The following is a 20,644-nucleotide window of genomic DNA, read 5'->3' on the forward strand; positions in this document are numbered from 1 at the left end:
CCACCCGCCTTCACTCCAATTCATTCGCCCATCATGTCGTCGTGGGGTGAACACTTCCGAGTCACCACGTATGATTACCCCTCCACAATTGACTCTCGTCCTCGTTCGCTGACCCTCGCCCAGCTATGGTGAATCGCACTGCCGATCAGTCGGCTGCATTGTCGATGGTGTTCCTCCTGGCATGCAACTTACCGAGGATGATATCCAGCCTCAAATGACCCGCCGTCGTCCCGGCCAGAGTGCCCTGACTACCCCGCGGAACGAGAAGGACCGAGTCGAGATTCAATCCGGTACAGAGTTTGGAGTCACATTGGGTACGCCCATTGGAATGCTGGTCCGTAATGAGGACCAGCGCCCCAAGGACTACGGTGGCAGCACAATGGACCTCTACCCTCGTCCCAGCCATGCCGACTTCACCTACCTCGAGAAGTATGGCGTCAAGGCCAGCAGCGGTGGCGGCCGTAGCAGTGCCCGTGAGACCATTGGTAAGCTACTTGTCATTATATCAAGTCAATAATGAGCACATCGAACTAACATCGTTGACAGGCCGTGTCGCCGCTGGTGCCATCGCCGAGAAGTACCTGAAGCTGTCGCACGGCGTTGAGATCGTCTGCTTCGTCTCCTCCGTCGGCAACGAGCACCTCTACCCTCCCACCCCCGAACACCCTACCGCCTCCACCAACCCCGAATACCTCAAGCTACTCGAAACCATCACTCGCGAAAAGGTCGACGAGTTCGCACCCGTCCGCTGCCCCGACACCGCTGCCTCCGAGCGCATGACCAAGGTGATCGAACAGTACCGCGACAACCACGACAGCATCGGCGGAACCGTGACCTGCGTGATTCGCAACGTTCCCGTCGGCCTGGGCGAACCCTGCTTCGACAAGCTGGAGGCTAAGCTCGGCCACGCCATGCTCAGCATTCCCGCCACCAAGGGTTTCGAGATCGGCTCCGGCTTCGGCGGCTGCGAGGTTCCCGGCTCCATCCACAATGACCCTTTCACCACCGTGACCTCCGCCGACGGCACCCAGCGCCTGACCACCAAGACCAACAACTCCGGTGGTATCCAGGGTGGTATCTCCAACGGCGCCGCCATCTACTTCCGCGTCGCCTTCAAGCCTCCTGCCACCATCGGTCAGGCCCAGACTACCGCCACCTACGACTTTGGTGAGGGTACCCTCGAGGCCAAGGGTCGTCACGACCCCTGCGTCGTTCCCCGTGCCGTCCCTATCGTCGAGGCTATGTCCTCGCTCGTTATTATGGATGCCCTCATGGCTCAGTATGCTCGTGAGAGCGCTAAGAACCTCCTCCCCCCGCTGCCTTCGACCCTGCCCACCAAGCCGGCTACTGCTCCCAACGGTGCTTAGATGTGCATGTGATGGGATGTGATGGTTTTGATTTCCAACTAAACTAAAAGCAGAAGTCTGTCATGGGCCATGAGACGTTATATAGATATCATTTTTGACGAGTGTTCGTTTCGTTTTGTTTTTCCCCCACCCCCTTTCCTTTTCCTACTGTTGCAATTTTCACACTTTCGGATACATGTTTGGTCCTGAAGTATTCTCATTTTGGAGTTTGATATATCCTGTATAGCCTCCAGTTGGGCCGAAAACAAAATTATTGAATTGGAATGCATGAGCAATGAATCAATGAATACCTTTTTATTCGAGAAGCAACATCAAGCCCTAGTTAGTATACCACTAGAAGTACTACCTAGTTCATGAGACCATTTTAGTGCATTAAAAATTTAGTACCAGAGAATTCATTTTGTACTCGAATCGTATCTAGAAAAGCGCCAGCAACCCGATCACTCCACACAGGGGGCCCAGGCCAACCCAGGTCCAGGCACAGCAGCCATCGAAAGGCAAGCCTGAACTTGAACTTGAACTGGACAGGCCAATCCAAACACCATAGGCTATGCAGCCATACAACACTGTACAAAAAGCATACCACAAGGTACCAATCCATTTGTACACAAAAAACGATCGTCATCCGTAACCATAAGAGCATCTTGTACAATCATTCCGAAAAGGAAACAGTCATCAGGGAATCATCGCACGCTGAGAAAAGTCAAAGTCAAAGGTAAAGTCAAAGATACAAGAGAAGTGAGAAAAAAGGGAAACGAAACGAAACGAAAAAAAAGAAGAACCCCAGTCAAGCGAGGACCAAGAAGTTTAGTCAAATGAAGAACAAATCGGCAGAAGCTGAGTCGAGTCGAGGAGGAGATACTTCCAGGTCACTTCACTCCTTTTCACTTCATCTACCGACTAACAATCCGCGTGCCAGCACTAGCACTCCGACTAACAGAGCGCTCGGAGATATTATCACTAGCATTACCATTCACGACGCGAAGTTTCTCACGCGGAACGGTATATGTCATCTGAACATTGCGATCCTCAGCCGCACCTTCAACATCCCAGTCCTCGTCACAAGTATCATCGTTACCGAGATACCCCGGAGCACCGACGTAAAGATCATCGCGAGTAGAGCGCGGACCAGCAAAGTGACCACCATCCGACATTCGTTTCTTCGCATTCCAGTCTCTAGCACCCTGCTTGCGGCGGAAGAGTTCTGCTGATGCACTAACGGCGCGACGGGGAGTACTTGTTCCGCTAGCACCGCCGTACTGGGGATTTGACACTATGACTGTGCTTCGGCGGTCGACGCCAGAGGCTAGGGGTGCGGATTCGTCTTCTTCTAGACTGGTTGTTCCGCGGCGGGTGATTGTTAGTGCTCGACGGACTGTTTGGAGCATCCAGTCCGAAGTGCGAGGTTTGAATGCTGGGCCGAGTTTGGAGGGGGATGATGAGTCGACGGGGGTTATGGGGGTGTCGAGGGTGTCGTTGAGGAGGGATTCGTTTTCTGCTTGGCGGTGGGAGAATGTGCTTTGGGCCGTTGAGTAGGAGTCTGCTGAATATGACTTTTCAGATTGTGCGGTCATTGCGTCGCCGTCGCCGTTTGTCGTTTCCCTGCTATGCGTTGAAGCTGCTGTGATGGAGTGTCCGCCACTGCTTGCCCAGCTTAGAGGGCGGTCCACGACGACTCCTCTTGCTTGGTTCACCTGGCCGGTTGGTTTGGCTGATGAGAAGGAGAAGTTTGATGAGTCTGATAGATTTGTTGAGGTCCGGTCACTCTTTGATGCATCGTCGACGGATGCGCCGTCCTTGCGGCTGGTATAGAACGGTCCTAAGCCGACGCCGAAGATTGTGCTGCGCGGGGTAGAGAAGGGTGTATCGGAGAATGGGTCGTCGGCGTCATGTATCTTCGGTCTCTCCTGAGCAGGAATCGTTGCCATCAATCGTTCTCGGAAAATGGCCTCGTCTTCTTCCCGTTCGTCGATGGGATGGATATCACTAGCGGCTTCGCTTCGACGGCGTTCCCACCCGGACATTCTGTTGTTGCTGTAAGGTCGCTGCTGACCGACGACCGGGCGGTTGTTCTTCGCAGGACTGGAATCCATCAGCAGACCAGTCTGTTCCGCAGCAGCGTCGGTTTGGTCTCGCGGCTTCCAGGACGGCTTTGATCTGAGGCTTTCATTTCCTGACCAGGAGTATGCAAGGCCACTGTCGTGTCTCTCACTCATTTGGGAACTGCGAATACTGCTCGCTTGGTTCGGATCATCGCGACCCCAGAAATGAGCTCTTTCGGCTCCTAGGGCGAGTTCGCGAAGTTGCGAATCTCGCTGCCCCTTTACTCGACGCTTGCGGTCATATTTCCAAGCACAGAGTGCGATAAGGAGAACGATGGGGATGCCTATTCCCAATCCGACGCCCAGGCCAGCTTTCTGGCCGGAGGAGAAACCACCGCTGTGTGATTTCGAGCTAGCTGATGAAGCTGTTTTGGAGGTAGAGGGGTTTGAGTAAGACTTCACCCAGCTGCTCGAAGTGACGTTGTAGAGGTAGATTTGAGAGTTGTGCTGCGATGAGGTTGCACGCTTAGAGGATTGTTTTGGAATACTGTATCCTCCGGCAATCATCAGAACGTCGCCGGGAAGTAAAGCTGCAGAGTGTCCAAACAGCCCGGCCCCATCAGCAATGCCCAGTTCCTCGGAAGTAGTAGTTGAAGATGGGACCGTCCAAGTCCATTCGTCGGAGCCGCCATATCCCGCTCCAAGCTCGAGAACGGCGAATTGCGGCTCAGCTGGCGTAGAGGTATCTCCAACCCAACCTCCAATCACGTAAATCTTTTGGCCATCTTCAGATAGTACAGCTGCATGACCAGATCGCGGCTCCACAGTAGAAGTATCGCGAATCGCCAGCTCGGTCCGTAGCTTACTTTCCGTATTCACGTCCACAAAACTCCAGCTTTCCTGGGGAACAGAGAAAATGGCCAACTGAGACATGTTGAGAAAGGCCTGTCGAGTATGTCCACCAATGAACAGAAAGTCTCGCTGAACGTCCGTCGGCGAAAACGAAGGTGCCAGCGGAACAACCGCCATTCCCGCTTCGGGTACGGGGGGAGCTCGATCTCCAGTAACGGCGGCCTCATATTCCTTGCTCCCTTTAGACTTTGGCGCCAGGGTGACCATCGTTTGGGAGTAGTTTGCAGCCGATATCCAGGTTTCATCCGTACTATTTGAGAATGGACACATCCCACCAAATGAGTACATCGAAGTGTCGCTGTTACTGCTCGTCGCGAATGCAAATCCAGCGGCCAGGTAGTTTGGCTGTGTCTTCTTGTTGTCCGGGCTTATGGATATCTGATCCCAGGTTCCATTGCCGATGGAGCTGCCATTGTCGGGTTTGAATCGCCATAATGATCTTTGATCTGAGTTATGACAGTCTCCAGTATAGACCGTAATGATTCCTCGGTCATCGATGGCGGGGATAAAGGCCGAGCTTTGTTCCGTGCTCTGGAAGGGGGTCTGATCGAGCAAGGTATTGAAGGATGGACTGCTCGTATCGACGTCCGAGATGTTGAGGGAGAGGAACTGCGTCTTGCCCGCATCGGAGTCGGGGCGCAAGATATAGGCAAGCGAGTCATTGTGTTGCGGGGATAGGAATATCGAGGATGGAGTATATGGGATAGCTGTAGCGGAGTCGAGGAGAGCTAGTAAGAGGACGGTGGCCAGTGGCCTGCGCTTGACACGTCGACGTTCCATCACGACTGGGAATCTGAGACACAATCTATCAAGGGGAAGAATGCATTCCAGGATCGGCAATCATGGTGCCACGCGGTTGACAGGGTAAGAAGGGGATGGATTGCAGCTCTTGGTTGGTATAGCTTGAAGCTCTCTCAAGTCGAGGGGGGTTGCCTTTTTCCTTCAAGAGTAGAAGACAGCAGAAAGGAAAGGGCGAGAAGCAGGACCAGGTGTGATCGGCCGAAGCTCAGAAGTGCGCAGTCCGAGGTGGATGTAAACACTAGCACTAACACTAACACTAACACACACAGTCTCGACCTTCGATGGCGTGTGGAGTCACCAATCACCCGCGCTGGTTGCCTATTTCCAACTAAATTATATTACTTTAATTTATTATTGGCTAGCGGGCTACCAATGTGGAAGAACAAAATAGATTGCCGAGAGGCCGATCTGCATCTCAGCACCAAATGGTTGGTGAGATCATCTGGTTGTCCCAGCAACGCCTCACAACAGTGGCGCCGCCACGCAATCGCCCGCCCACGAGACTGCGAGAAACTGCGAGGAGGGGGCTAGGAGGGGGCTGGATGATGGAGGGAGTCGGGGAATATCCCTGTTACATGATCAAGACGCACAGACTGGCCGACAAGGCGTTGGCATTTTTAATGAAATTTCAATCTGGATATTGATCCCTGGTGGGTCTGGTTACAGGATCTATATCTCTTGCGGTTAGAACACTGCACTGACGTTGATTCAAGTTCAATGGGTTCAAGTTTAAATTAAATGGTGGCAGGTTCGCTTGTTCTTATCGTCAACATCGTCAACATGCCCAGCGTTGCACAGAGAGACTGATAGTGGGATAGGTTCCTTCCAAGGTTCTCGCAGAGAATAGATTGGATGACGGTGTAGACAGTATTAGAATCCACTATTCCCTCCGTATCTGGTGCAACCCTCTGCTACGACTAGATTTTCTTTCGAATGACTTGAGCATATCTCACCCATTCCGCCCCCAAATAAGCATGGCATGTCAAGAGTGAGGCCTCTAGTTCTCTCGCGAAGGCGACACTTTCCAATCTCTCCGAGTTCATTTGCGATGAACGCCTTTCCTATGAACTAAATCTTAGCCAGTAATTTGAGATACGACTTAGCCTTTGAGACTTCAGCCTATCTACAGTACCCCTCTTGGAACTTGGTGACCTTGGCAACAACATGAATTTACTAGGCCGTCAAGATGGAGGCATCTGGTATCATCCACCTCCAAGTAATACTAGTAGTTACTGAGAAGTTGAAAAGAATTGGAAAAGAAATATTCTGGATCCCGGCCTAGGGACAATTGATCTAGTATCTAGAAAGGTATCCACTGCTACGCGTTCGTTGTTGGGACGTATTCGGTGCTGTTCAGTACCGGCACTGACTCGATTTCTCTTCTTTGCTTGGTATTTATGCAGTTTTCGTAGCTTCGGGACCTGGAAGGCAAACAATGTCTCGATAAATGCCGAGCTCTGAATTTATACTACATACCAGTGTTACAAGTATTTTGAACATACTCGGGCTGATATCATGCTGTAATAGCCATTAGCTAGCCACCAATTACCGAAACTCTGACTCACATTGGCTTTCTAAACTAACTAAGTATACAAGCTTGAAGAGTCGAAAATATCATCCGATGCCTCAAGTTGCTGGGCTTGGTGGGTCCGTGAGGGGTATGTGCGATGGCTTGACCAGCAAACAGTGGAAACCTCCGCAAGAGAGGGGCTGGACCTTTCTAACCTCGGCGAAGTCGCGGGAAATGCTCAGAATGATCGTTGAACATTCAACAACCTACATGATTGGCATCGTGGAAATAATTTTTGCATTCAAACTGCAATGGCTGCAGTATCATCTCCTGGAAACCGACAAATACACCGGAGCCGTTCAAGGGTGGTATGTCAACGATGTCATGCACGTAAAGTCAAATGTGACTTGATTCTGCACCTCCGCGATGGAGGAATCTGCACAAACTGCGAGAAGCGCGCCGAGATCTGCCGCAAAAGAGAACAGCCGAAGCCCTCAAAGCCCCAGCGTCACCGACCATCCCAAGTCCCCGTGACGTCTGGCCTCTCGTCGCAGGACAGTATCGGGACAACCTCGCCATCACCCTCATTAATACAGGATGGGGAAGTTTCCCGCTTTCCCGAACAAATCCCAGGCTCTGCTCTTCCAGTTCATTCGTCGCCGGCCACTTCGGACAACCAGGGCTATATAGGAGAGTTCTCAGTACTATCTACCCAAGGCCCACTTTCTTGCGAAACTCCAGCTGTAGTTGGGGTTCTATCTAAATGCATCGAGGCACAAATACAAACATCGACGGGGGCTGATCAATTACCCCCCAAATCATTGACGGAAGCTCTGAGCTCCTTATATTTTAAATATTTGTATCATCGAATCCCAGTGGTGGACCATCAAGACGTTGCCTCCGTCTGCTCGTCGACTCTTCTGCAGCAATCTCTCTGCTTGGCTGGCTCTGTCCTCCGTCACCCAAAATCAACAAAAAGCCTCGTTGAAAGTGAAAGGTTCTATGCGAGAGCCAAGGCCCTTTTCTACTCGAATCATGAGCATGATCCACTTACTATACTCAAATCCGTATGTCTACTAACGCTATGGACTGTCACACCCCCGGCTGTTGTGACAATTGATTCTGGCTGGAGCTGGCTTGGACTCGCCATTCGTTTTGCCTTCCAGATCGGACTTCATAAAGAGTCAACCTATTCACAGAGATCCTCACCCGGCTGTGCTCGCCGCATAGCCTGGTTCCTATATGCACAAGACAAACTGCATACAATTTGTTTCGGACGACCTCAAATGATTCAGTTACAAGACTTTGATCTACACCCACCTTCGGTGACTGACTTCGAGAATCCCGAAGATGGACAGGCTCTTCAGTTTGTTCTTTACACAAAGTTGATGACGATATTGGCACAGATGTTGCCTCTCCAGCAGCGTGATCCGACGGCAACTTCCGAAAAGGCCTTAGCCATTCTCTCGGAACTCAAAGATTGGGTTGGGAATATGACCTTGCACCTTCATATCTTTGATAACTCAGGGATACTGATATATGATCGCGCTCTCTATGAGATTCTCACTTGGTATTTTACTTGTGTTATATCCTTTTTTCATGTGCATGGCAGATTCTTTCATCCTTCGGTAATATCCACAATCACCCTCGTCGCATCTTCTTGTATTATCCGCCTATACCAAGAAATGGACTATCGAGATGACATCAATTACCTGATGCCTATCAACAACTGGTCCATGATGGTAGCCTCTCTTCCACAATTGAGCAGCCTACGCCATGAAAATAACACAGTCACAATTGCAGAGCACGATACAGGCATTGACCCTCTATCCCTTGAAGAGCTGGATATTCTTCTCGAGATCATGGCAGAGAGAACAATCAAGTTCCCCGGGGCAGGAGCTGTTCTTGAAAAGATAAGAAGATTCAGAACCGAGATCATATCTCACGGTGCTTCCTCCAATGCTTTATTTGGACTACACGAACCCAGCAAATATCCCTGGTCGTCAAATGAGAGGACCTATGCGACGATACCAAGAATTCACGAATTGTTCCCATTTCAAAAAGAGATAAGTCCGAGGATGGATTTACTCTACACAATGGAAACGGATGAGTTTCCTAGTGGGCTTTTCGAGAATTTTACCGACTGGTCCATTGAGAACTTTTTTAATTTGGACGACTTCAACCCGTGCCCCTAAACTATCCAAAATCATTCAATTTTAATTTCACGGCACTGAAAAAACAAGAAAAGTGTTGGCTGATACTCGAAACCCTTTCTACTGTTCAATTCGTCAAAAATGAGTGATTGAGTCACGATTATATTATGAAACAACTTGAACTTATCAAGCCAACGGCTTACAAAAATCAACTCAAAGAAGCAATAGCAAAACTGAATCGAATTCACAATACCGACTTCGTTGGCTCAGGAATTGTTTTGATGAACTCCAAGCGAGGGTACTCGTAAGCCTTGGTCATCATCTCCTCCTTGGCACCATACCATCTCAGCGTGATCGACATCTTCCCTCCTCCCGCCGGAGACGGCAACCAATTATTTCTCCATTCCTTTGGTGGTGAAATATCTGCAGGCTGCAATAAAATATAAAACTCGCCGTCCTTGCCATTCTCACCAAGCGCAGTTCCGTCCGGGAATGTCATGTTGTCGCGGTCACCAAGACAATACCGATTGATATCATTCGGAACAAGATATTGCTCAGAATCATATGCAGTCAGACTCCAGAATCCCGTCTTAACTAGAACCGGCTTACGAGAAAATCGCAGCAAGACCGCCTCGTCAGGTTGAAGCTTCAAAGCGCGCGAGAGCGATGGGTAGATGGCCTGATCACTTGTTAGGGCCAAGTAGCCCCGCTTGGCAATTGAATACCTCGCCCCATAGTGTGAGCCGAAGTTTCCGAGGTATTCAGGATACGCAGAACTCCAGCCATTTCCGTGGTCGAGGCTACCGCCAGCTGCATCGAGATCAGCCTGGGCTTTCTTTTCAGCGCTATCATACACATGTGAGATATCGACTCCGTTGGCACAGTTGAAAACGCCGTTCTCCATGCCGCTTTGCTTCAGAGCTAGGGCAATCCAATTTCTATCCCCCAGTATCGGAGACAGATTATGCGGTGCTAGCTTTGCAGTCAAGCGCATGACGGCTTCAGCGATAGAAACCTTTTCAGAGGCACTGTTTTCAGGAGCTGTGAAGATAGATAGCTGAAAGGGAGGCGCGATAGGTTCAGCTCGTGGAATACAAACGAGTTGCATCTGACTCTGATATTTATTCACGAGGGTTTGATCTGAGATTGACTGATCCGTCGCGAAACGCGCGATGGATATGCCATACGGAGTGGGAAGATTGGCGTATCCTTCATAGTCCGCTTCCGATGGCGAACCAATGTGAAGACCAAAGTCTTTATCAGAATAGCGGATTAACCACCTCCCTGCGCGATGACCCTGAAGGCTACTAATATTGGCAATATTATTACCATACCTTGTAAAAGACCGTCAGTAAGCTAAGCTTTTGCAAAATTGACGATACACGAACATGTCATAGAATGAATAGCACCAGTAGCGTTCTTCAATCTTAGGTATTTCAATCTGTAGATCATGCGACGAGAGATCCATGAAGATGGTTGTATAAAGTGTATCCGAATTAGGTCGGATCACTTGGTGATCTTTAGATGTCGTAAGCCGTCGGCCATGGTTCAGCTTGTTTGTAGTCGGATTTGGCATTTGAGCTACAAACTTTCCGTACTCTAGGAGAGGATAGCCATACTGGATATTGTCAGTCATCAACACCACCTTATATTTGTTTAACTTTTGGATGTCTTTACCATATAGGCGAAATCCAGCGCCAACTGCTTGTCCTTCGGGTCGTAGACTGTAGGGCCAGACATTTTGCTTTCACTTAGTCGTGGAATTGTTCAAGAGGAAAATATCAATATCTTGGAAGAAGTTGAAGTATCCAGCAACCTTAGAATCTGATAGATAGTCACTACTAGGTTATATTTGATTCCATGAGATACTATATAATGTGTTGGGAATCTATTAATCGTTAAGTGAATGCCGAACACCTTCTATCCATCATCCTTCTTACCGAGATTTTCGGCAGGCTTACAGCTACCGAGCCACAACTATCTAGTTTAAGTTTTGATAATGGAGTAGAAAATGCGGGGGAGGTCTTACAAGCTTCCGCTTCGGCATGGACGCTTCTTGTACCACTACCGAGCTTGCCGAGATGCGACATGAAAAAGTCCGGGGGTGACACATTTGTTAACTTTCCGCCCCCAGTCAAGCGAAGATCTTCAAATCATTCCCAAAAAGTGATTCAGATTCTGCAACATGAAGACAAATAATCCCGACACCGAAAAAGCAATGACCGAACACCTTGAGAAGGCCATTCTGGCACCGCATGAATTCAATGGAGATGAAAGTTCACCGTCCGAGGAAAAGAAAATTGTTCGCAAAATTGATCGTCGTTTGATCACGGCACTTGGTCTCATGTTCGCGGTATCTTTGATGGACCGAACTAACCTTGCTTCTGCAAATATTGCTGGGATGTCTAAGGAGCTCGAACTGGATCAAGGGTTTCGCTATGTAAGTGACCATTGGATGATTTGGGAAATGAAAGCAAGCTAAATTGAACCAGTCACTTAGCATTATTATGTTCTTCGTTCCGCATGTCATGTGTCAATGGCCTAGTGCTATCCTTGTGCAGAAGTTAGGCCCGCGTATCTTTCTACCGGGTGCTGTTCTTCTATGGGGAATCATAATGCTCTGCTTTGGCTTCGTAAAGAACTGGAAACAGCTTGTTGCCCTTCGGGTACTCGTTGGCATTTTTGAGGCTGGATTGCTCCCTGGAACAATTCTTCTCTTGCAAATGTGGTACCGCCGTTGTAGGTTATCTTGTTCTTTCTTTTTCTGTTCGAGTCTTCGCATCTCTACTGATACATTTCAGATGACGTGCATAAGCGATATGCATCTTTCTATTTAATTAGTCTGGCGGGTTCTTCCTTTTCAGGTGTTCTTGCCTACGGCTTCATGCAGATGAATGGTGTCGGAGGTCTGTCGGGGTGGAGGTATATTTTTATCTGGGAGGGAGTACTAACGTGTTTTATCGGAATAATTGGTGCGTTCTTGATCGTCGACTTTCCCCAGAAGGCACAAAATAGCTGGAAGTTCCTCAGTCCTCAAGAAATTAAACACATCATTCGAATCCTCGAAAGCGACCGACCGGACATTCAAGAAGAGCCGTTCAGTTGGCGCCGCTTTTTGACGCCAGCACTGGACCTTAAGATTTGGGGCTATTGCTTCATTTTCTAGTAAGTTTTGGATCGGTGATTTTCAAAGACCATCTGTACTAATTGCATCCAAGTGCCAACACTGTGATCGCGTATGCGATAGCCTTTTTCTTACCAATTATTTTGAATAGAGAAATGGGATTCGACGTCGGTATATCACAAGTTCTAAGCACCCCGCCTTACCTGTTTGCTGCGGCATTCATGTTTTTCGAGGGCTGGTTGGGTGATAAGTATCGCTCTCGAGGTCCTTTGATTATATGGAACTGTCTGCAGAGCATTTGCGGCTTGTGTCTTATGGCCTGGACTAAATCATCAGGGATACAGTACTTTGGTGTTTTCCTTGTCACAGCAGCTTCACAAAGTTCGCTCCCATGTGTGATGGCATGGCAGGCGAACAATATCTGTGGGCAATGGAAGCGATCTTTTTCAAGCGCCAGCATGGTGATATTTGGGGGCACAGGCGGCATTACTGGTGCATTGGTCTTTAGATCTCAGGATGCTCCAAAATACCTTCCCGGCATATATGCTTGTCTAACGTAAGTTTCGAACATTTTGCCCCATATTTCTCGCTAACAAAATATTTCTAGTTCCTGCGCTCTTACTATTTTACTAGTGGGAGGGCTGTCTGTACAACTTAAGAGGCTAAACAAGAAAGCTTCCCAAGAAGAAAACGCTCTCGAAGGAGTACCGGGATTCCGATATATCTCTATAGTGAGAGTTGGGTCAAATAGCTGTTATCCCCCACATAATGCGACTCTTTCGTATCAATGCTAGTTTCTTAAATTCAAGCACTCACAATAATGCTAAAAAATTGCTTTGACCAACACACATTGAGAAATTCTTTCCTGGCCCCACTGCCTAGGCCCTTAGCGCAGACCCTTGATTCAGGAAGCTATTAGCTTGGCGGCAAGCCATCTTAGCTTCAGGGCGAATCATCGCGCATTGACCAAGGAAGTCTGGCTTTCTCATCTCGCTTAAGTTCGCTGGCGTGCTCCCTCCAATCCATACGAGTACGACTCTAGGACTCAAGTTTGAGGCTCATAAAAACCCCTCCACCCCGGTTCTAGAGAATGATATCAGATAAATCGATAACACAGAGCGAGTGTCGTAGTCGCTTAGAGTTGTTGCATCAATATGAGAGGCGCTGGTATACTATGTGCTTCAGTCATGCTGTGCGGTGCCACGTTCGCCCAACTAGCAAGGCAACCCGAGCTCGCCGTGCATTACCCTGATCAACACCGACATAAACTAGAAACTTCCGTGGATGAAACAAGTTCCCCGCCTGATTTCCGTGGCTTCCAACTATGGAGGGAATCTCACAATTTTGACGCCAAAACGCTTGCGAAACTCAGCCCGGCATGTAGGACATCCATGACACAGAGGATTCACTGTCACAAGAAGACGCGATCACTGGGGCAGCGGTATGCGCGTGAGAGGTGGGGTCTGGGTCTGAGAAATGACACACTCAGCGATCTTGTCTGTCACAGCGGGTGCGGAGAGTCCATCGCCACGTATTTTGAGGGCGTCGAGCGCGATTGCACAGCATTAGAGGAAAGGATTCTCATTCCGGCCAAGCGGGGTGGGCAGTTGTGGGCGGGGTGGAACGAGACCTGTCTTAGGGATGAGAAGACAGAGAGATATTGTGGTGGTAGGATCTGCTTTCTTCATCCGTCTTGACTGTTAAAGGCATAGTTCTCACTTACATTATGAGTGCAGATGTTATCGACGGCTTCAAAAGCTCTCCCATCCATGAAACGCCGGTTGAAGAACTTTGCTCCTTCTGCAACGTGCAACGACACCAAATGAAGCAAACGTCCCCATACTCCCTCTATGACAGAAACGACAAATTGAACCTTGAACACATCAACTACGTCTGCAATCTCAACCTCCCAACAGCCATGCCCAATCTCGTTCTTTCTGAAAGCCCACATATAGAGCAGACCTCGTACTTCGGGCCCGGCGGGCACTGCGCGAGCAATCTTTTATACACTGCTTCAGCAGGGGATACATGCAACAGCATCGCGACCCAGTTCAATGTTGCCTCGGCACATGTCAAAGGCATGAACTGGCAGCCTATCGACTGTTTCGCTATTCCTGAAGGTACGAGGGTGTGTATCCCGTTTAGGTGTAAGACATACACCCTAATGGACGGGGATACCTGCGACTCGATTGAACGGGAGTTGGACTTGAAACCGTGGTTGCTTCTCTCGGCAGTTCGGGAGTATAACCGTTGGGTGAATGAGGATTGTTCGAATCTGCATGAGGCTAGTGATGCTCTTTTCGGGCATGTTATCTGTGTTGGCCCGACCGGTGACTTGGTCCTGGACGCGTAAAGCTTCAGGTTGTTTCTAGGGAGACACAATACCAAAGATGAAATTCCATACCCCAAGATATACTACAAGATTTACTATTATACAGTCATCCTCAACTAAGCGTGGGCCCGCTCAATGAATGATCCGCGTTGAGGCCTTGGCAGCGTGCTTAGAAGGTAGGTCTCGATGGCAGCATATTTTCAAGTTGCCCAGGTATTCAAGGAAATTTCGAAAATGCCTGTACTAGTATACTACTTCTAGCCCTTGACTCATATCTTGGTCTACTAGTATCATCATTGATATATAGGTATTCACGTTCAGAGCCAAGAATCTCATAGATTTTGTCCGCCTCTGAGGGTTTTCAATAATTTATCTCCAAACACTCGAAATTATGTCACATTGGAGCCCATAATTCTATTTTGCCTTCGAAATTCCTTCTTAGAGAATGCCTGAGGGCGAAGTAAAACTTTTACGCATTCTCTTCATAGATCCCGCTAGGCCCCTCCTAATGACTCCATACTACGTAGCTTGAACCTTAAGCTGTTCATACTACCGAGAATGCCGAGTTTACCGAAAGACCTCATGACGTGCTGTTTCCCGAAATCAACAAGGAGATACCGAGACAATGATCAGAATACTTTGATCATCCGAAGGATATAAATTCTGATTCATCTACATGTCTGCAAGGATAGCCAATCTTATTGAGAGCCATTTGCGTCCTACCAATTGATCTACCCTGTCTTCACCAACATGGCGAGCGAATACTCTGAGCCCGAGGTACTATGGCACCCATCGCAGCGTCAAGGCAAAATAGCCATGAACGAATACCGTCATCATGTCAATAAAAAATTCGGAAAAAAGATACAGAATACAAAAGCTCTCCATGAGTGGTCTATCGAGGAGCCGCACAATTTCTGGATTGATATATACTCCTATTTGGAGCTTACGCCTCCCCTTCCTCCAACCACCAAGATCGCTTACGATGAAAAACTGCCTTTGAGCTCCATCCCCGAGTTTTTCGCGGGCATGAGATCAACTACGCGGAGAATGCGATTTTATCAAATGCCAACCCGGATGCCCTTGCTTTGATTGGAATTCGCGAAGGCCAGGATATTTACGGAAGCGATGCAGACCTTTTGACCTGGAGAGACTTTCGTGAAAGGATTAGAAAAACTGCCAGTGCACTGAGAAGAAGTGGTATCAAACAAGGAGATCGAGTTGCGGCTATCGTGGCGACATCACCGTGGGCTATTGTTTTGTTTCATGCTGCTGCATCGATGGGGGGCTATTTTCACATCTATAAGTCCCGAACTTGGGGCTGAAGGATGTATAACGAGATTGAAACAGATCACGCCAAGTATTCTCTTCTTCGATAGCCACTCTATCTACCGAGGCAAAGCAGTCTCTACCGTGCCGAAGATTCAGAGGGTTGTTGCTGAGCTTCAACCTCAGCTTCAAGTATACGTTGTTCCAATCACGGTGGACCATGAAGGAGATTTCGCAAGCCTGAATTCATTTTTCGAGAAATCAAGCCCCTCGGACAAATTAATTTTCGAAAGGGTCCCTTTCAACTACCCTTTGATGATATGCTATTCTTCTGGCACAACTGGAGCCCCGAAATGCATAGTCCACCAGCACGGAATTGTGCTGCAGTCCAAGAAAATATCGGTTCTCCACAACTGCTTGAGTTCAAACGATACGGTCATGCAGTATACTAGCACGTCATGGGTTGCCTTCTACGGCATGTGTGGCCACTTGACTGCCGGTTCAACTCTTGTTGTTTATAATGGAAGCCCCTTGTTCCCGGATGCGACACAAATGCTTCGCATATGTGATAGATTTAAGCTCACATTCATGGGTGTTTCTCCTCGCTTGCTCTTGGAGATAGAAGCTTCTGGCGCAGTCCCTAAACACGATTTCGACCTCTCGAATCTCAAGACTGTCCATACCACTGGTGCACCTCTCTCCCACGAGCAGTATAGGTGGTTCTATAGGGCATTCCCTCCAGATGTCCAGATATGCAATATTGCTGGTGGCACCGAGACGGGTACACATGTCATCGCGATGGATCCATCCGGCCCCCTTCATGCGGGCGAAATGCAAGTTCTTGGTCTTGGAACAGATGTGGATATCGTCGACCCGGAGACTGGCCATTCCATCGCAGATACAGGCGAGGCTGGAGAAATGATAATGAAAAAACCGTTTCCCAGTATGCCATGCTTTTTCTGGGGTGATGCTGGTGGCAGATTATACAAAGCAGCATACTTTGAGCGCTTTTCGAATATCGACGTTTGGGCACAGCATGATTGGCTTAGGAGGAATCCAACAACTGGAGGCTATGTCATGCATGGACGAAGTGATGCTGTTCTCAGTAAGTCAAAATTTCACAGATTGTCTGAAGGCCACGGGCTGATAGTCATAGATCCTTCAGGAATACGATTCGGTAGCGGTGAGATATACGCCATTGTTGAGGCACCGCCATTCACCGACTATTTCAGCAACTGCCTTTGTGTCGGTCGTCGTAGACCAAATGACACGGACGAACAGGTATTCCTCTTTTTACTGATGAAGCCTGGATGCTTCTTGACTCAGACTTTCCGCGATGAAATCAAAACCGCAATTCGAAATGGGTTGTCACCAAGGCATGTACCCAAGTTTGTGATGTCAGTGTCTGATATACCCATGACCATCAACGGTAAACGAGTGGAAATAGCCGTGAAGCAAATCATCGGTGGCAAAGATGTAAAGGTCAGTGCCACGGTGCAAAACCCCGAGGCATTGGAGGGGTTCAAACGTTTCCGAGCCATAGAAAGTGAGAGCCAGGATAGAGCTCGTTTTTAATTATTTGGAAGCGTCTCATGTTTATTTCGAACGAATGTAAAAATCTGCATCCAAAAATCGCTGTGACAAACCATACTTAACTTTTCTTCCTCAGAAAAGGCGAGAAGGATAAAGATGAAATGTGTATTCAGAATACCAGAGATCTTAGAAAACGGCATTCGGACAAGAGCTTGGTCCTTTGGATATTATACAGGCTTGGTGATATATGTACAAAGCGCCCCGTGTCCTATTGATGCGACACCCAGGAGAAGTGGGGTTGCCGTTTGTAATTGTCTCTGTCCTTCGCGAGGCAGGAAGTTCTCAACTTGCTGAGGGATGGGTCGTTTGGGAATTCGAGGCAATTGGGCAGAGTTTTTGCCGCAATTATAATAGCGACTAGACGCTTTTTGACAGAGAGCATTTCCATGTTGGCTCATCTTTAGTTTGGCAGGTCATTTGATGTGCCATGCTTGTGATTGATTGTTTTCGATTAAATTCCTCTCCAAATCACAGCAATTTCTCCCTATAAGGGTCAGACGACTGAGGGTATTTGTAATGCGTGTATCTCGGAGACCAAGTTGGTAGAGGTGGCTTGGCGAACATATACTTGTTCATGAACCAGGTCTGTAGAGTTGCAATATTGGTACTGGAGATCCAATAGATCAGGAGCGCGGTCGGCATTTCATAGAAAAATGTTGAAGCTCCGACATTCACCGCCAAGACCTGCATGAATATGCGCAACCCGCTCCAGAAAGTATTTTGGAGCATCTGTAATTTTGGCATATCTGCTAATTCTTTGCGTGATGTCGTATGCCATCCGTTGCGGATATTGAGTATTATCGAAGCCGAGAGAAGCACAGGCAAGGCGCCCGTCGAGTCACCTGCCAACAGGTCCGGAAACCACAAGGCACCCTCGGTTGCGAATGTCGGTTCGACAGCCAAATGCAAATGCTCAGCGCCATCAGTTCCAGAGGACGTTAATGAGAGCAGCCATGGGACTAATCCATTTGTGTTCCCACACATCCCGCGCACACTTTCCATCAAGCTAATCCAGACCGGGATCTGAATCAGACTGGCAAAGCGAGAGAATGATGAAACACCCCATTTCTGTCGTAAATCATTGTGTCTCATCTTGATCACCTTTGCGATCTGGGATTTTGTGAGGCCATCTCTTTTCCCATGCTCCGCGTGAATATTCGCCCAGCTGTTTGCTAGCGGTGCGATTTCGGCTTCTCGGCGAGCATTGATTTTTGTATAGACATGAAGTGGTAAACCAATACATGTTCGTACAATTAGTGCTGTGAGAGGAATTGATGCGACCCAGGGAAGGTGGGAGATGGAGTGGACGCCGTGGAGGAAGCTTGCGGAGCAGTCTAGAATATCGTTGATACTGCGGGTGGGCTTGGAGGGATGGAAATGACGAATTTGCGAGGGGAGAGGCGATAACCAAGTCTGGGGCCTCGAGGTCCTCGAGGTCCGCAAGGCCCGTGAGCGAATGGAATTCATTGTGAGGTGGGATAGAGACAAGTTGAAGTTGAAGTGAGCACCAAAGCTCCGCGGAAGTCAAAGCGGGTCTCATCACATGATCGCGTATGTAAGTTACGCTGGAGGCAACACGTCAACTGATGCGGCGGGACCAAAGGGCGTTTGTTGACTTCTCCAACTTCTCTCCTCCTATGGTACTATGCGCATTCCTTGGTGACACCTGAGATCATGGCTTTCCTGTCCAACGCCATTCTCGTTATTTTCGTTTTAGTCGTCACTGCGATCTTCCTGCCGCAACTCTCGGGGAGTGTGCTTGGCCTCGTCTTCCGCGGTATAGGCTGGTTGATTCGCCGACGAACCCGTTCTCGCCGTGAATATGTGATCGCGCGGGCGCGATTCGAAGAGGAGGAACATCGGGCACCACGCCCAAAGGCCTCGTCTAACTCTTTGGGCCGGAGCCAAGCCGAGGACGAGGACTGGGAGAAGGTAGATAGCTCTGGCCCCAGTGGGGTTAACACTACGAGCAGCAGCGATAGCGATGCAAGTGGGGATGACGAGTGGGATGGTATTGTTGGTTTCTTTCATCCATTTTGGTACGGCCGGCCTGTTTCATAAACCTTCTTTCCTGACCTCCTTGCTTACCTTACCATCTTTATAGTAATGCGGGCGGAGGCGGCGAACGAGTGCTTTGGGAGGCAGTGCGCGCAACACAAAAGCGCTGGCCCAAGGCGATTTGCGCAATCTACACTGGAGACCATGAGGTGAACAAGACGACTATGTTGGAACGGGTTGAGAATCGATTTAACATCCACTTGCATAACCCCACGGTTGTGCTGCTCTACTTGACAACACGAAAGTATGTTGTTGCCAGCTCATATCCATATATGACACTGTTGGGTCAGTCTCTGGGCTCCCTGGTAGTTGCCTACGATGCGTTTACCCTCCTTGTTCCCGATGTGTTCGTCGATACCATGGGCTACGCTTTTACCCTCGCAATGTGCAAGTGGCTCTTCCCCGGGGTACCCACTGGCGCCTACGTCCACTATCCTACCATTTCGACCGACATGCTTGCCTCGCTAGACGACAAAACCGGTGTTCAGGGTATCAACTCCGGTGCTGGCAAAGGTCTGAAGGGCGCCGTCAAGCGCCGATACTGGCAGCTGTTTGCACAGCTTTACGGCTGGGTTGGCCGACACATCGATGTTGTGATGTGCAACTCTTCCTGGACAGCTGCCCATATCCGCACCATCTGGGGTAAAGACAAGGCCACCACCACGGGCGAGGGAACCGCCTCATCACCAGCGGTTGTCTTCCCCCCGACAGCCGTCACGGAACTAGAATCGACAATCAAAGTCGACACCGAAAGCGAGAAAACACGCCAACCCGTACTCCTCTATATCGCACAGTTTCGACCAGAAAAGAATCATCCGCTGGTTCTGCGCTCATTTGCGCGCTTCCTTCAAGAGCGCAAGAACAACCCCGCTTATGCAAATATCCCCCCACCACGCCTGGTTTTGATCGGCTCGGTCCGCCACGCCAGCCCCGACGAAACCCACATCTACAACCTCCGCCTTTTAGCCCACGAACTCCGCATCCGCGACCAGACTACTTTCCTCTGTGACGCGAGCTGGCCTGCCGTACTCTCACACCTTAGTACCGCTTCCGTTGGCGTGAATGGCATGTGGAACGAGCACTTCGGCATCTGTGTTGTCGAGTACCAAGCCGCTGGTTTGATCTGCGTCACACACGACTCCGGTGGTCCACGCGAGGACATCGTAATTGACCTCGGCGATGGAGCGACGGGTTTCCGCGCCGAGACAGAGGAGCAGTTCGCTGCTGCTTTTGAGGCGGCGCTCGCGCTTCCAGAGGCGGAGAAGGTTGCTATGAGGCAACGTGCTCGGCGCTCAGCACTTCGGTTTACGGAAGAGGAGTTTTCGCAGAAGTGGCTTGCTCAGGTCACTAAGCTAGTTCAGGCGACACGCTAGTCAATGATGCTGGAGATTGACATTTTTACTGCCTTTAGAAGAAATACCTAGGCTACGCTTATCGCCCGTTATCTACTGTTGCTTTTGATGAGTACCGGTCCTGTAAATAGCCC

The 20,644-nt window shown here is 49.2% G+C and overlaps 9 protein-coding genes across 9 annotated transcripts; 6 read left to right on the forward strand and 3 right to left on the reverse strand.

The window, feature by feature from the left end:
- Positions 1-33: 33 nt before the first annotated feature.
- Positions 34-1,367, forward strand: N7509_002280 (bifunctional chorismate synthase/riboflavin reductase [NAD(P)H] ARO2; the record flags this gene model as incomplete). The annotated part of the gene is made up of 3 exons (XM_056626917.1): positions 34-68; positions 124-485; positions 547-1,367. 3 exons carry the CDS (start codon positions 34-36, stop codon positions 1,365-1,367), a joined length of 1,218 nt encoding a protein of 405 aa, XP_056492712.1.
- Positions 1,368-2,260: 893 nt separating this feature from the next.
- On the reverse strand, positions 2,261-5,101 carry N7509_002281 (uncharacterized protein; the record flags this gene model as incomplete). The annotated part of the gene is made up of 1 exon (XM_056626918.1): positions 2,261-5,101. The coding sequence occupies one exon, from the start codon at positions 5,099-5,101 to the stop codon at positions 2,261-2,263; it is 2,841 nt and encodes a 946-aa protein (XP_056492713.1).
- A 1,842-nt stretch (positions 5,102-6,943) lies between these two features.
- Positions 6,944-8,827, forward strand: N7509_002282 (Zn(II)2Cys6 transcription factor; the record flags this gene model as incomplete). Its single annotated transcript, XM_056626919.1, has 1 exon — positions 6,944-8,827. One exon carries the CDS (start codon positions 6,944-6,946, stop codon positions 8,825-8,827), a length of 1,884 nt encoding a protein of 627 aa, XP_056492714.1.
- Positions 8,828-9,029: 202 nt separating this feature from the next.
- On the reverse strand, positions 9,030-10,525 carry N7509_002283 (uncharacterized protein; the record flags this gene model as incomplete). Its single annotated transcript, XM_056626920.1, has 3 exons — positions 9,030-10,119; positions 10,174-10,403; positions 10,463-10,525. The coding sequence occupies 3 exons, from the start codon at positions 10,523-10,525 to the stop codon at positions 9,030-9,032; spliced, it is 1,383 nt and encodes a 460-aa protein (XP_056492715.1).
- A 445-nt stretch (positions 10,526-10,970) lies between these two features.
- Positions 10,971-13,013, forward strand: N7509_002284 (uncharacterized protein; the record flags this gene model as incomplete). Its single annotated transcript, XM_056626921.1, has 6 exons — positions 10,971-11,225; positions 11,278-11,524; positions 11,587-11,950; positions 12,004-12,465; positions 12,517-12,640; positions 12,909-13,013. The coding sequence occupies 6 exons, from the start codon at positions 10,971-10,973 to the stop codon at positions 13,011-13,013; spliced, it is 1,557 nt and encodes a 518-aa protein (XP_056492716.1).
- Positions 13,014-13,635: 622 nt separating this feature from the next.
- On the forward strand, positions 13,636-14,262 carry N7509_002285 (LysM peptidoglycan-binding domain-containing protein; the record flags this gene model as incomplete). Its single annotated transcript, XM_056626922.1, has 1 exon — positions 13,636-14,262. The coding sequence occupies one exon, from the start codon at positions 13,636-13,638 to the stop codon at positions 14,260-14,262; it is 627 nt and encodes a 208-aa protein (XP_056492717.1).
- A 1,683-nt stretch (positions 14,263-15,945) lies between these two features.
- Positions 15,946-17,082, forward strand: N7509_002286 (acetoacetate-CoA ligase; the record flags this gene model as incomplete). Its single annotated transcript, XM_056626923.1, has 1 exon — positions 15,946-17,082. The coding sequence occupies one exon, from the start codon at positions 15,946-15,948 to the stop codon at positions 17,080-17,082; it is 1,137 nt and encodes a 378-aa protein (XP_056492718.1).
- Positions 17,083-17,568: 486 nt separating this feature from the next.
- On the reverse strand, positions 17,569-18,567 carry N7509_002287 (putative mitochondrial export translocase Oxa2; the record flags this gene model as incomplete). Its single annotated transcript, XM_056626924.1, has 1 exon — positions 17,569-18,567. The coding sequence occupies one exon, from the start codon at positions 18,565-18,567 to the stop codon at positions 17,569-17,571; it is 999 nt and encodes a 332-aa protein (XP_056492719.1).
- A 207-nt stretch (positions 18,568-18,774) lies between these two features.
- Positions 18,775-20,531, forward strand: N7509_002288 (alpha-1,2-mannosyltransferase ALG11; the record flags this gene model as incomplete). The annotated part of the gene is made up of 2 exons (XM_056626925.1): positions 18,775-19,139; positions 19,205-20,531. The coding sequence occupies 2 exons, from the start codon at positions 18,775-18,777 to the stop codon at positions 20,529-20,531; spliced, it is 1,692 nt and encodes a 563-aa protein (XP_056492720.1).
- Positions 20,532-20,644: the final 113 nt, after the last annotated feature.

This window comes from Penicillium cosmopolitanum (genome assembly GCF_028827165.1).
Source record: "Penicillium cosmopolitanum strain IBT 29677 chromosome Unknown utg000004l:1.0-4361866.0:1.0-4365735.0, whole genome shotgun sequence".
NCBI lineage: Eukaryota > Fungi > Ascomycota > Eurotiomycetes > Eurotiales > Aspergillaceae > Penicillium > Penicillium cosmopolitanum.